This window comes from Populus trichocarpa, chromosome 14, assembly GCF_000002775.5.
Source record: "Populus trichocarpa isolate Nisqually-1 chromosome 14, P.trichocarpa_v4.1, whole genome shotgun sequence".
In the NCBI taxonomy this organism is placed as follows: Eukaryota; Viridiplantae; Streptophyta; class Magnoliopsida; order Malpighiales; family Salicaceae; genus Populus; species Populus trichocarpa.
Window position 1 is genome coordinate 3251324 of NC_037298.2, and position 16045 is coordinate 3267368.

General features: G+C 37.1%; 1 protein-coding gene across 1 annotated transcript; it reads left to right on the plus strand.

The window, feature by feature from the left end:
- Positions 1 to 9173: 9173 nt before the first annotated feature.
- On the plus strand, positions 9174 to 11868 carry LOC18105084 (pentatricopeptide repeat-containing protein At1g02150). Its single transcript, XM_006375108.3, has 2 exons — positions 9174 to 9688; positions 10308 to 11868. The coding sequence occupies exons 1-2, from the start codon at positions 9323 to 9325 to the stop codon at positions 11559 to 11561; spliced, it is 1620 nt and encodes a 539-aa protein (XP_006375170.3). The 5' UTR covers positions 9174 to 9322; the 3' UTR covers positions 11562 to 11868.
- The last annotated feature ends 4177 nt before the right edge of the window (positions 11869 to 16045 follow it).

Here is a 16045-nt window from a genome sequence, read left to right on the forward strand (position 1 = left end):
GGCCTTCAAATCCGACAAAACATGCACAAACATGTCCACCTGAAACCCCTTTATCCCGGAGAATGGTCCGGTCGGGTCGGAAAATTTAGAAACGGCTCCGTTGAGTGGCTCTAAGTGGCCACCTCGGGCAGTTCACAGCCTTGAGCTGCCAAATTTGGCAGCTCGAGGTGCACACTTTGAACCAATGGTTTGGATTCCTCGAGTCGAATCAAGGGCTGAAAATTTTCCCCAATATAGACAATATGGCCCTCTTACACCGCATATAAATAGAATCTCTGTTGAAGACCTGGAGGAGGAGAGAATCGGGTCCAAAGTCAGCCAAAAAACCAGCATTTTCGCCCAATTTCTGCAGATTTCTTCCTTTACTTCCAACGCCGGCCTCCACCGCTGCAATCACCGGAAGCACACTGTCATCCTCAGCCAACCGACCTTTCCCTCTCATCAACAGCCCACCATTTTCCCCTTCAGCCAACCGACCTTCCCTCTCTGTCAACACAGCCCCCAAAAACGGCTCTCCCGCAATCTTTCTCCTCACTGGCTATTTCCTCTGCAACAGCAACACCAAAAATTAACATGACAGCACTGCAAGATTTAGCAGCTTCAGCCTCTGCACTGTAACCTTCAGCAACAGCGCTGTGACCAGTCTCGCCTCTGCACCAGCAGCTGGTCCTAGTCGCCTGCTTTGCCATATCTCTTCCTCATCACCCCAGAAGTAGCCGTGTTTTCTTCTCTGCACCGGGAGCAAGAAGCAGCAGGGCCATAGGTTACTCCTCCAGCAACATTCTTCTTTTCCCTGCAGAAATTGCACTGTTCGTAGCAACACCGAAGGGCCACCATTGAGAGAAACCATTGTACACTGAGGAGGACGAACAGCTGACAGAAGGAAACACCCGAGATCAAGAGGAGAAGAACCAAACAGAAGCAAAGGAGGAAGGAAAACAGAGGCGGGTGCATCTGCATAAAGGAGAAGAAATACTGCAGAAAAAAAACAGTTGCTGACATTTAGCTTCTCAGCCACTGCCACCGTCAGAACCACCGGGAGACCTCGTCGGCTGCCTCTCCACCGCCACCAGCATCACAGGGAGTGTTCGCCATCGTCTTCAACATTGCTTCTGCCACCAGGTTTGTTTCTCCTTCTCGTTGCTGTGCATGCACCATTTCCTTGCATTTCACTGTTTAAGTGAAATATAATTCACTTGAACAGTGAAATGCTATTTCACTAGTTATTTACTGTGCATATGCACAGTAACCCCGTTACTATGCTGGTGTACAGTAACCAGTCCATACTTGTTTTGGGCTGGAACCCCAGCCTAACCCATGCTGCTGGGCTGAGTCCAGCCATGTAGAAAGTAAGTCCATGCTGTTGGGCTGATTTCGGCTCATTTTCCTTTTGGGCCGGGTATGGCCCATTCAAAAGTTTTCTTCAAATATGTATTCAAAAAAATCTGTGATTTTCTGCAAGTTTGTATTTTTGTACTATAAAGATACAAATCCGGTATGAAAATACCTGGTTCTCGTCAAGACATCAGAAAAAATATAAAAATAAAAAAAATGTTTTGTTTTCATGCATACGGCCAATACCCTAACATTGTTTTTACGTTTTTTTTATCTAAAAAACAAATATTTGAAGTTTCAAAAAATGTGTTTTCGCATGGATTTCTTAAACACAACAAAAATTATTTTTCTTGCATTTCTGGATTTTACAACATGTTTGTAAAACTCCAAAGGGTATTGGCCAATATTCCAAAAAATATAAAAATCTTATTTTTGGGAAATTCATCTATTATTCACCACTGATGTTTGGATAAAGAAATCCCTAAAGGACGAATATCCAAAATATTATTGGGGATAATTTGTTATTATTCACCACTAATGTTTGGATAAAGAAATCCTTAAAGGATGAATATCCAAAATATTATTGGGGATAGTTTGTTATTATTCACTGTTAATATTTCGATAAAGAAACCTGGAGTGGTAAATATCCAAAATAATTTTCTAGGAATAATAAATCCGCACACATCCTTGAAAGAAGCCTTGATTATAATCGAGGACATTTCAAAAAAAATTTTACTCCACGGTTTGCGAGCCGTGAGAGTATAAAACACTAAGATAAAGATAGGTTTTTAAAGCACCCTAGATTTCGTTCATCAGAGCAGATTTATCCTAGGAAACTGATGGGATTAGAGAACATCAACACCATGACAGTTATAAGGCAAATCAAACACCAAGCAGCTTACCTTAGGTAGGGCGTACTAGGGGTGCTAAAACCTTCCCTTTACGCAACCAGTCCCTTGCCTTAGAATCTCTGAAAGACCAGTTAGGTTTCCTAGTGACCTTAATACTAGGTGGCGACTCCTTTTTCACAACAGAAAGACCCCAACAATCAATCCAGGCTACGAGGACGGGTCGCCGCGACGTCGAGCACTCGGGAGGGTGCGACAACCATGTGGACCATGGGAGATCACTGCCACTGATTACATAGAAAGAGAAACTTGCGGTATACTCCTCGCAATCCTCCACCTCGATTTCTATGTTTGGAGCTTCTGTGCCTTTCTGCTTGACAGCTCCACCTACACCAGCTCTCTTTGGTGTCTTCGCCTTTCATCATAGGCGATTGCCTTTTATCACAGGCGTTTGCACCCCCTTAATTAGGTGCCTCTGCAACAGCTCTCTTTCCATCCTTGCATGCATTGGAAAGGTCTTCGCCTGTTGTCTTCATTAAGAGCACAAGAGACTTCCTGTTGTACAAACTTTAACAGTCTCTGCTCTGAGCTTCATCTAGGAACTCTTCTTCTCCTTGCACCTGTTGTCTCGTTACAGTACCTCGTTGGATCTTACGGGTACTCATGCACAATCTCCGTGTGCCCTCGTGCAATTTCTGTTCTCCAGATTTTTCCCTATTCCTTGCTTATGTTTGACAGCAGCTCATCCTATCATAACACCTATCCAAGTCAAAATAGGGTGCCAATCTTTATCCCCTTGCTGTATTCCTCTTCCATTATCAGGGTCTTCATCAATTCTCCCCCCGAGAAATCACAGTCACCGAATCTAACTTCTTTGGAGAAATCACCACTCCATCAGATCCTTGAACCTTTGGAACCCAACTGTTCCCTTGTGCCGCCATCCTGCTAGTCTTCAACTGTTTCATTACAAACTGCTATATATACGAAAATAGTACCGTATGGATAATCCTTCCACTAAGCAAGTTCCCAGGAAAGATTGGAGGGGTCACACTGGTCCCGCTTAAAACCCAACCTCCTAGACAGAACTTCTTAGGCCATATTCATCCATCGTACTGTCTTTCCGTATATACAACCATTTGCTAGCTTTGTTGCGGCTTTCCTTTACAAGTGATCTGGAATATACTGGTTTAATACATGATTTCTCAACATCTGGCGAGACTACCAGTTCTTAGATTCGTCAAGATTGGTCTTCATCAGTTTTCACTCTACACCTCTAATTGTCCACTTGATCGGGTGTCCAGAGTGTCCCAATTTTGCCTTCCCTCAAGGCAATTAAAATTCTCTCCACTTAGCAGTTCAGCACATGTAATTGGGTAAACATGTGTGACATGTTCTTCTTCATCTCCATCGACCACCATGATGACCTTCAGATGCCTCCTGATCGGGCAATCTCTTTTGTTAATTCACCACCGCTATTTTTGGTCTCAAATCTCAACGATCGGACCGTACCATTGCATCCGGAATGATCAAATTAGTTGGAAACAAGTCTGAAATCGTCCAAATCGCATTTCAGACGGCTAAGATTTGATCAAAACAATTCTGGCCTGATGAGCGGCCCAGATTCAATCTCAGATCCGGTTGCACGTAGACTCTGCTGCACAAAATCTTATCCCTCGGCTCGCGGCTCGGCTCGGCTCGCGGCGGATGACGTGGCAGGTGGGTCCCACTATGCTGACGTGTCAGCTGACTGGTCGCTGACATGGCATGCCAACTGTGCATGCTGACATCACAATTACATCATGCTGATGCCATCCCTGACATGCCTACTGTGCATGCTGACATCACAATTATGTCATGCTGGCGTCATTAATATCCGGGTCAGTCACATGGGTCGGGTCAACTGGTATTCGGGTCGGGTCAGCCCATCCGGGCAAAGAAGACGCGTGGGGCGCGTCTGCGCGCGTGGGCAGACGCCCTGCCGGAGAGTGATGGAGAGTGTGGTCATTTCCAACGTCCGATTTTGACGCCGTTTTCACCAGTGGCTTCGTCTCTTCCTCCTCTACACATTGGTATGGTCAAAACACAATTTTGACAACTTTCATTTTTGAGAAAAAATGAAACACCCCTTTAAACCATCAGCTCTGATACCAATTGTTGGGGATTCCGGCTCCTCCATGCGCGGACCGGGGGTGTACTGATAGTTGCTCAACGGAGGGTAAAGCATACTGGGACAATATTTTACGTGGTTCGGCAAAACCGCCTACATCCACGGGAGAGAGTCCATTTTATTAGAGATTAGAGAAAGGATACAAAACAAATACATGGAGGAGGAGGATCACTTCACTCAAACTCTACTCCCAGCTCTCTTGCAGCTGCTGCAATGGCAGCAAGGCTGCTGCCATTGCTGCTCTCCACTTTCTCTCTATACTCTTCACATTCTCACCCCTCTCTTCTCTCTCATTTTGCTCCCTCACGTATGCCTATAAATAGGCAAGTATGGTGGCTTCTCTTCTTCAACAACAGCAGCTGCACATGGGTTGATACATTTGTCAATGGTGGGTGCAACTACCATTGACAAATGGTAATCCTACTCCTTAGGGTAGGTTGCCCAATAATGGCAAATCCCAACAATGGCATCCAAAGATTCTTGCCCACTAAGCTAATGAATGCGCTCATGCGCTCAAATACAGTCACACCAGTCAAAGTTATGAATTCTGATTCCAACCAAAAGGCCCAAAAACACCATCTGTTGTAAAATCAGATGGGTACTAAATGGCTCTGAAGTATTCAAAGCTTAAGCTCAACTCATAAATTCAGACGGGGATTTACAGAAAGCTTGCCTTTCGAAGAGGTGATAAGGTTCATGGATAACAGTAATGAGTGACCTATATATGTTACAATCCATGATCACTAAAAATCATATAATTGCTCAATACTCAGCAAAAGAGAACTGAATGTAACAAGGGGATGCAAACCCGGAACACCCTGAGAAGAGCTGATAGAGAGACATGAGAAATATTGAAAACGAGCAGGAGAGAGATAATTTTATCTTAATATAGCAAGTGCCATCATCCGGTGTCTTTCTGTTAGGTTGCTGCACAAATTTAGATTTGTAAGAGCACAACCACTTCAAAAGGCTGCGTGCAATTACATGTTGCATTTAAACAAAGAAATATTAAAAAGAAAAATCCATGGACAAAATGCACAAGATCACTCAGTATTCTTTGACATGCAACATTCATACATTGAAAATGTTAACCTCTGACTTCGGATGAAGGAATGCAAAGGCCACAGATGAGGAGTGGTCGGTTAGGATTCTTCTACTAATTAGGAGTCCTTAATCTTACTTAATTCCTTCTTTTTTATCTGATCATTACAGTCGGTTAAATCTCTCAGAATTTGTATTGAAAACTGATTCTGTTGGTGTTACAACTCTGCTGTAATTTAGACTCTGCTACAACTTAAATTTTATTTCTGACTTGGTTTTTTACAATATTCGGCCATTTCAGTTGTATTTTTTTATTCATAGAATGTTAGAAGCTTGATTTGCATCTTTATTGGATCCTAAAGCTCACCATTTCTATATCAGATTCTCAATAGTAGTGAGATGCTCGGCACCATTCATGGGCAACAGCTAATTCTGGGGTATAAGCCAGTCAAAATGTGTAAAAATTTCGTGCAGAACTGTTCCCTTTGCAACAAACTGTGCTCAGGTTCCTCTTTTATGCAAGAAAATGGCGACAACTCTTGTAATCTTAAGTTCAATATTAAGCACTAATAAAGGAGATTATTCTGCCACCAGATTCACAAAAACGAAAAGGAGGCACGTCAATAACATGGCACAAGAGAACTCGTCTAATAACAACAGTTATTTAGAATTGGGTATTACCTCATCATAATGTATTCTAAGAATTTCTAGGTTGTGACTTGTGAGAGCATTTTAGCAAGTTGATCATTGGCTTGACATGGCATGGATGGCACATTGCAAACTCTAAGGACTTCAGGTTACGAAATGAAGTGCAGAGGTATTCTGATGGCACAAGTGCAAGACACTGAAGACGAAAAAAATAAAAATAGAGGTAACTAAATGAAGTTACAACCGTACAAAGAATCACCTCCACAATTCAATTCTAAGCTCTCAAAACCACCTTGGAGATTCTAGTCCGTTGGCTGAATTGCAAACAAAAATACAAGCAAAAGCATTTGGCGAAAAGTATCACCAGTGGGAAAAAAAAGAAGAAAACAAAGCTATCAATTACATTAGAAAGGCAAGTGTCTAAATCAAAATTGCATATGAACAAAAACCAAATTAACAAGTACTAATCACGTTAGCTGAAAAATTAATAGAAATTGAATTTTGTATCAGGGAGCTGACTGATTCATGAAAGATTGATTTCATAGTTAAGCTTTAATTATGATGAAAAACTGGCAAACAATTTTAAGCCAAGCAAAGAAGAGAATTTTGTACCACTAAGAGAGATGCTGACAGTTTCAGAACTTCTACATTGCATAGTCCTCTGAGGATCTTGCAAATAACATTAGTTTCAGAAGGTCTACAGAATTTTACTCATCTTTTGAGGTGCGCTTTTCTGTCAATGATGTTGCTTTTTTCTCGTGAAGCAGGATTCTGCTACAACATGCTACGTGAATTGTGTGAAGGGGAATGTTTTTTTTTTTTTTTGCTTGAATGCGTTATTGGTGTTAGAAAATGCCCTCAAACTATTTAAGAGCCCTTATTGTGTACCAAGAAAGATCTGAGCCTCAGATGTACACCAACCTCAGGCCTGCTTTTCACTGCTAGAGCCTTATATTTACACACATGGACTTTGTAGACGATGAATTTTGATGAATTGTTACAATTTTAGAACCTTATTACATTTCTAGACAGAAGGCCCCGTTTTTTTTGTCCTTTGAAGAAAGAGTGATGTTCATAGGAGAATTACAGCTTTTTAATATTATTGTGTATCAATGAGCTTATTCTTTATTTTTCCTTCGATCTTTAACGGTTAACAATCTGCTGTTGATGGATTCAAGTGTTTACATTATGTAAATGGCTTCTCATGGGTTCGTCTTCAAAGAAGTTTTCCACCTATCATCCTGGTAGAAAATCAACACCATTATCTGTTAGGATCGGTTGATTCATGCCCAGAAATGGAAGAAAAGCTTTTTAACGTGATTCGGCAATTCATCAATAGTCTACGTTGACGAGTAACTAATTCCATTAGGTAGAAAGTAAAATATAATCTACAACAACGTAGGAGAAGGAACACCCTCAACTCAACTCTAAACATCTTTAAGTACCTCACATCTCTCTATATCTCTCTGTTGCTGCAGCTGCTGCTTCTAATGCACTACAATATTATGCTGCTGCTTGCTCTACTTCTATTGCACAATTACAGCTCTATTTATAGCTGAAAATGGAGGGACAAACATCCTCATTTTCAGCCTTCATTATGGCCAACAATTTGGTAGACATACAGACCATTTTCCAGCCTTGTTCCGGCACATTTTCAATTATTGGTTCACAACTTCTTTTTTTCCAATTTATTGATTAATATATATTTTTTAATTCATTATATTAAATTAAATACGGACATCATATTTTCATTTCTCACTGATATTATAATACTAGAAAATATATTTGATGTATAAATATATTTTGAAAAAATAAATTTTAGCCTAAAATTATATTTAAAAGGCCTGAATAACTTAATAATAGATGAATGAAGTTTATGTCTATATATAACACATTTAGGGGTGAGAAAAATACCAAATCTAAATGACATGGATCTTACTCATTTTCAAGCTGAATCTCTTTGGGCATGGTTAAGAACAGAGTCCAAGTATGTATAGCTTTGTTAAGCTGCCAGATCTAATGTTTTTAGATTTAGCTACGTGCTGAGCCTAAACGAATATGAATTTGGCGAGTTATTAGATCCAATGTCCTTCGATTTAGCTAAACGCTAAGCCCAAACAAATGTAAGTTTGACGAGCTATTAAACTCAATAATTTTAGGTTCAACTATGCGCCGAGTTCAAGCAAACACAAGTCTAGTGAATTATTATACTCGCTGTCTATGGGTTTGGCATCGTGTCAAGCCCAAGTGAATATGTGTCTGGTGATCATTATATACTCCATGTTAGGCCATAAAGCTTCGTTTATTTATTATTATGACTTTTAATATTAAATGTCAATGTTAAAGATAATCATCTTCCTACACCCCTAGGTGTATAAAAGTATTCTAAGAGCATACTATATTTTTATCGCCGTTAATATTGTGTAAGAGTTATTTATCCTCCATTAATATTGTGTAACGAATATTTGTCTTTTATTTAATGTTGTATAAGAGTTATTTATCCATTATTAATGCTATTAGAAGAAAATAACTATTTAACCCCTCTACTTCAGTAAAATAACAAAATTTAGAGATTATAAATATCTCTGAATCATCAAAGTAAAGAATTTATAATGTTTATTTTTTTCTGTCCATATATTTTAAGATCATTTCTTTCTAAAATATTATTATAATCTCTCTTTCCAAAAATACTTACAGTATCAAATACTTATATATAAAAAACATTTTATAGGTATATGGCAATTCATGTTAAATGTCAAGCTACACCTTTATTGTTTATTTTGACTTAGGAGAGGGGAGCAATTACAAGAACAAAGTGGCAATTCTTGTTTATAGTCTTGTTGAGATTTTTTAGAACATCCTCGGTATTCATATATATATATATATATATATATATATATATATATATATATATATATATATTAAAAGAAATAACTTGAGATTCCATCGCATGATTTTGAGCCAGTCATTGTACAAATGGCTTATGATTAACAGACGTTCTTTGGCTGGATTCTTGAACGAAAGTGATATTCATTATGAAAAAGAAAGTAAAGCATGATGTTCCAACACAAATATCTAAGAGATACTAATAACTCAAATTCTGATTTTCCAATAAAAAGGTTGTCTTTTTCGAAGGCAAATTCAATTATACAAAGGCTCACAACCATGGTCTTTATGGTAATTTCACCAACTTTATCTTCAAAACCCAACCAAGCAGAATCCCAAGAAACCAAAACCTCTCTGCTGAACACTCGACGCTCAGTCCCCTAAACCCGAAGCAAAAATGCTTCTCCAACCTGCCCTTCACCACCATAAGGTCTCCCTCTCATCATCCATCTCCTACTCTCACTCTGTCCCATGGAAAAGTCCCAAATCTACCCTCCACCAAACTGTAAACCACAAGAAACTCCCAGTAATCATATGCTCGATATCACAAGTCCACAATTATGGAACAGTGGACTATGAGAGAAGACCAATGATAAAATGGAATGGTATTTACAGGAGGATTTCATTGATGGAGAATCCTGAATTGGGTTCTGGTAGTGTGTTGAATCGGTGGGAAAATGAAGGCAAAAGGCTCACAAAATGGGAACTTTGTAGGGTTGTTAAGGAGTTGAGGAAGTATAAGAGGTACCAGCAAGCTCTTGAGGTAACAACATGAATAAAAATGCTTCATTTGGGTGTTTATATATGTGTTTTTGAATCTTGGGTTTTTGTTTTTTCAGCTTAAGATTGTTGCTTTTGTTAGTGGGTATAGAAATTATGAGTATTGAATTTCTCAAGTTAGCTTCTTTTAGAGTGGTTTGAATTTGATATGTATTTGATTTCTTTTGTTTCTTTTCTTGAATTTGGACATGTATTTGATTTCTTTCTTTTCTTTTCTTTTTCGAGTTTACTTGTTCAATGAGTAGTTTATGTGCTAGAGCTACTAGGGTTGGCATTTGGTTGATATTTTGAGTTTGTTACAGTTCATGGGCGTTTGGTTTTTGCAGATGATCGTTGTTCTTTAGGTTGCTAATTGAAACTTTTGAATCTGGTATGTTTGGTATTGTTTAAGCTGATAGAATCATATTCACCAGTTGCCGTTTTACGATTTTGCTTGCAAGGAAGATGGAATTTGGGTTTCATTGATTCTTAAGATTGTGCTTCAAATCAATTGGGTTTTTCATTTTTTTTTTCTTACATAGAGAATGTAGACTAGAGTGTATTGATCTTTACTCTTTAAACCGTGTATGCTCTAAAGTTCAAAGCTATTTTTTGTCCTGTAGGTCTATGATTGGATGAAAAACAGACAAGAGAGGTTTAGATTATCGCCTAGTGATGCTGCAATTCAATTAGACCTTATTGCCAAAGTACGTGGGGTTTCTACTGCTGAAGATTTTTTCCTAAGTCTCCCCAACACTTTCAAAGATAGGAGGGTATACGGAGCTTTGCTGAATGCTTATGTGCAAAACAGAATGAGAGAAAAAGCAGAAACTTTGTTTGATGAGATGAGAGATAAAGGTTATGTTACGCATGCACTTCCATTTAATGTGACTATGACTCTCTATATGAACATCAAGGAGTACGATAAAGTCGACTTGATGATTTCAGAAATGAATGAGAAAAACATCAAGCTTGATATATATTCGTACAATATCTGGTTATCATCTTGTGGATCACAAGGATCTGCTGATAAGATGGAACAGGTATATGAGCAAATGAAATCGGATAGATCCATTAATCCCAATTGGACAACTTTTAGCACGATGGCTACCATGTACATTAAGATGGGACAGTTTGAAAAGGCTGAAGATTGCTTGAGGAGGGTTGAGAGTAGAATCACAGGTCGGGATCGAATTCCTTATCACTATCTCCTCTCTCTTTATGGTAATGTCGGTAACAAAGAAGAGGTTTATCGTGTGTGGAATATTTACAAATCTATTTTTCCCAGTATTCCAAATTTGGGTTACCATGCTATTATCTCATCTCTGGTTCGGCTGGATGACATTGAAGGGGCTGAAAAGATTTTTGAGGAATGGCTATCAATTAAGACATCTTATGATCCAAGAATAGCGAATCTTTTTATAGCTGCTTATGTTTATCAGGGAAATTTGGATGAAGCTAAGAGTTTTTTTGACCATATGCTTGAAGATGGAGGAAAGCCGAATTCAAATACATGGGAAATTCTTGCTCAAGGACACATTTCAGAAAGGAGAACTTCTGAGGCTTTGTCTTGCTTGAAGGAAGCTTTTGTTACTCCAGGATCAAAGAGTTGGAAGCCAAATCCTGCAAATGTAACTTCCTTCTTTAAGCTTTGCGAGGAAGAAGCTGACATGGCAAATAAGGAAGCTTTAGAGGGTTTTTTGAGGCAGTCAGGACATCTTAAAGATAAAGCATATGCATCACTCTTAGGCATGCCTGTTACTGGTGATGAGCTATCAACAAAGGAAGACGGAACTGGCGACCAGATTGACAATGAGGAAGATGACGAAGATGATGGGGCTGAGATGCTAGTCAGCCATTTGCAGGGTAGTCTGTAACAACTCCATTGCGTGCTTCTATATGGAGGAAGTTGTTTGTTTTAGATCTTGTGTTGCTGAGCAGATTTTACCAGAACTTTCGCTCACAAGCTGCATTACTTCGCCGCAGTCATCACCTGCCAAGTTTATGAGTCCTGCCAATGGTGGCCGGGAATTTGAAATTTGAAAGTTCTGGCGTGGCATAATATTTATTTATACAATGTTTGTCCTCAAATATATGCTCAGCAAAGGAATGAATGCCCTTGACTCCTTGTAATTAACGACTGTAAGCCATCTCCAATTCAGCAATTATAAGTTTTTGTTGCCATTTGTGGAGTTCAGGCACTAAAGTCGTCCTATATAATCCCGAACTAAATTTCATTTCAGTCCCTATGCTTTTGACTTGAACATAATTTAATCCCTAAATCACTTACTAATTATTTAATATCCATATTGGTTATGATAAAGTGTGTTTGAAAATATGACAGTGAAAAATAATATTTTTTTATTTTTGAAAAATTATTTTTATTACGAACATATTAAAATATCTAAAAATATAAACAAATTAATTTAACCACGTTTCTAAACGCCATTTAAATACATGACCAATGGAGTTTGCAAGCAACTGGAAACATTTTTTATTTTTCCTTCTTTTTTGTGTTTTAGCGGTAAGCTGAATATCAAGCTCAGAAACACAGGAGCTCGGAGGCCCAAAGCCAAGTCCATTAGTTCTAATCCCACAACTGGGGTATCAGTCTATCAGGCCCACCCCAGCACTTCAATACATTGTAGCCCAGCATACTACACACGCCCAAAACAGAAGATCCTGTAGAAGCCGATCCTGATTTCATTTGTGGTGGTAGTTTTTTTTTAATTGTTTTTTTAAAAATGTATTAAAATAATATATTTTTTTATTTTTAAAAATTATTTTTATTATTAAAACATTAAAAAGATATGAAAACATAAAAAAAAATATTTAAATTTTTTTTAAAATATTTTTAAAATACAAAAATATTAATAAACATGGATATTTACCTGTTTTTCTTCTCTCCATCTAATTAAACTTTAGCAAATAATAAAAAAATATAAATATTTAATTAATATTATAGTCATAAATAAACCATTGAAGCCTCTTTTATTTCTCCTCTATTGAAAACACATCTTTAACCACTTAAAATACTGAAAAACATTAGGCTATAAACAAAAAAAAAAACAATATCAGATATATTTAATTTTTTTTATTAAGATTAATTTCATTAAATGATGTGATAAGCATATGATTGATGATTTATTAATTAATATATTTTATAATTATATTACATTACTAAATGATGATATGTAAAGACTCATATTCTATATATGATTCAAAACCTTTTCATAAGACAAATGTCACATCATTTAATAAAAGAAAAACTGTAAGAAAATTAACTACCCCTTACATCATCCAAACAATAACGAGTGTGGTTAAAAACTAGTTTGTTCAAATTGGGCAAATAATGGAGATTTAAACACTTTGAAAAGGAAGAACACCTTCAGGAAAATAATGTTTTCTTTGCTTCAATTAAAACCTGACAGTGTAACCCCACTTAGTTATATATGCTACCAAAATTTATCAGCAAATTGTTAGGCTTTCATTTTCATATTCGATGCATGTACCTTTGTCATTTCATGGCCCTACTCCCATTCTTTGGAGGACAAAATAAAAACTCAAGCTCCACGATCTAGCTAGCTAGCATGTAAACATGTTTTCTTGTCACATTTTAGATATTCATTATTCATTTAAATTGGATTTTTAATCGAGTTTAATATTATTTATACCATATTTATTATCTATAAGATAATTATATAAAAAAAACACTCATCCATTTAAATAAGCCTAAGGGGTAAAATGATCGTGGAAGCTTGTGATATAAAATTAACGACACTAGAGGTTTTTGGATCTTAGTTAGCTACTTGACAAAATAAGACGTCGGTGGCAAGTGCCTGTACTTGAAATTAAAAACAAAACGCAACACACCGTTTAGAACATGCTCCATGAGTCAACAATTGTTCTTCAAGTCGTTCTCTATGGTTCACTGCGTCCTTGGAAAAGTTTTACAATAATCATGGAGTAATTAACGCTATTTTATTAGTTTCTTTTTAAATCTATGTTGAAAAAAAGATCAGCACAAGAATATTAGGTCACTCATCGAACCATGATTTTGCAGATTGGTTCCACCCTTGCTTATCTGGCTGCCACATTACCAGCTACAAACTTACTCATCAAACCACTTTTGAAACGAGGATGTGGCCAGCATTTCGTTGGTTTATACTCAGAATCATGGGGGTTAAGCTTATTCCTTGATGCATGAGAGCTTATCATTAGTACCGTGAAAGGTCATATTCAACAATCTGGTATAGAAGACTGGAGACCCACAGCAATGCAATGGATAGGGGATGGTCTTATTAATCTCGTAGTGTAAGGCATTTCATTACAATTTTTGTGGTGGCGCATTATGGTGGCAGCAGTACAGTAGGCTGGCTCACATGGAAAAGCACATGGGTGAGGAAGACGCAAAACAGATCCCTTTTTAGAGATGTTGATGTATACAGATCGAGAGAGTTGTCTTGCGATGACATATGCTTTGCTCTTGTTTCACTCCAAGCAAAACATGCTTCCAGCTTGGCATTTGGCATTTGCTTACTTTCCAAATTAATCCCTTGATGACAATTCAAACATTTGATCTAGTGTTGGATTTCATGTTCTAGCTAGCTAGCACATCGTTTGATGCGGAGGATATATATTCCCACCGAACTCAATTTTAGATGTGTATATATCATACTACAATATTTTTAATTTTGTGATCTCAAAATGAGTTTGGTAAGGTATGGATATGAAAATTACAGCTTATAAATTAATCAATTTTGTGCGAAATGAGACAAAAATCTTTTAAACTCCATTCTTAAGAATTAATCCATATAAAAATTGTGTTTTTACGTGGAATCTTTCTCATGAAAAGAAAATCCAGTTACTATCCAAGCAAGTTAAAGTGAATTAATTTTCTTTTTTTTTTTGTTATAAAAAAAATTCGAACGTCTGGAAAACTTTTGAGGAAGGAGAACGTAAGTGTTAATTAAGACACAAGCTAATTTTGCAAGTTAGCTTTATCTTAAAAATGCTCTGGAAAAGACAAAGAAGAGGGTGTATCTGTACTGCAGCTTGTCCTAAACAGCCCTTGAGTTTCCAAAACCATGCAACAGAGTAATTTTCAGCTAACATGGTGAAACCTATAGCTCTAGCTCTAGCTCTAGCCTCCGTTTATTTATTTTGGAGCGGTATGCATGTGTTTTGTATTTAAAAATATCTAGTTAATTAACTAATATTTAGCATTGAATTTTTTTCAAACCGAAATCATAAAAACTATTGTAATATCAAGCAAATTATCAGTGATTTGGCCTTAATTTCAGAAAAACAAGTAAATGCCAAGTGTTAGTGCTGGATATAATGCGAGGTTACTAACTGGTTAAAGTTAAAAAAGATTAATCTTATAGAATTTAATTTATGCTCTGTCCAGCTTCATAGGAATCAATTTGACAGCTCTATTTTAGCGTTTCCATTGATGTGGGTCAATTAAGCTGATGAATAGCCGAATTAAGTGTAGATTTTTTTGTAAAGATGTACATGCATGTATTTGATCTGTCATCTATCATTACAACCACGGCCATCAAATCTTAACAAGTCGATGAATCCAAGACAAACCCAACCACAAACCTGGAGCCTGTATCCAAATATTTCGTTTTCTGTCAAGCTTGTAGACAAGTTTAAGCTACTAGCTAGCTAGCTAGCAAGGTACGTATCCCTTTTGCTAGCTAGCAGCGGAACTATATGCCTTAAGATTCTAAGACCTGGCTGACCTAGCAATTGATACCCTTTTCGTACAAAACATGAGATGTTCAAGCCAGGAAAAGCCAAAGGATTCCATTAATTCCCACAAATATCCTGACCAAGATTTCTGATCTGTAATCTGCGTTATATGTTTTTAATTGACAAAACAAAAGCTAGCAATATAAGCAGCATCTGCTAATGCCATGAACTAATACAACAAATCCATGTCATGTCACCTTATTTTGTAGATTGCAGAATCAAAACACATGCAAGATCTCTCGAAACGCGGGACCCTTAAATTTTTATGATCGCATAATATTTTCCACATGTAATCACATGATGGGATGGCTTGCCCATCACTATTCTCACACTAAAGATCACCAAAATAAAACCCCTAGTCCTCTTTCAACAAATAAAGAAGGAGATATACTAATCAACTTACAAAAATGAATAGAAATCGTTAAGACTATATCTAATAAAACTTCTAGCCAACTTGATGATTCAAAATATGGTTTGAATTTATTGTATAAATCTTAAATCTTAAAAAAATAATCACGATAATTCAAAATATCTATATGTATCATATAATTTGTTAAATATTTATAAATGAAAAATGAAAAAGAAAAAAATAATCCAATAT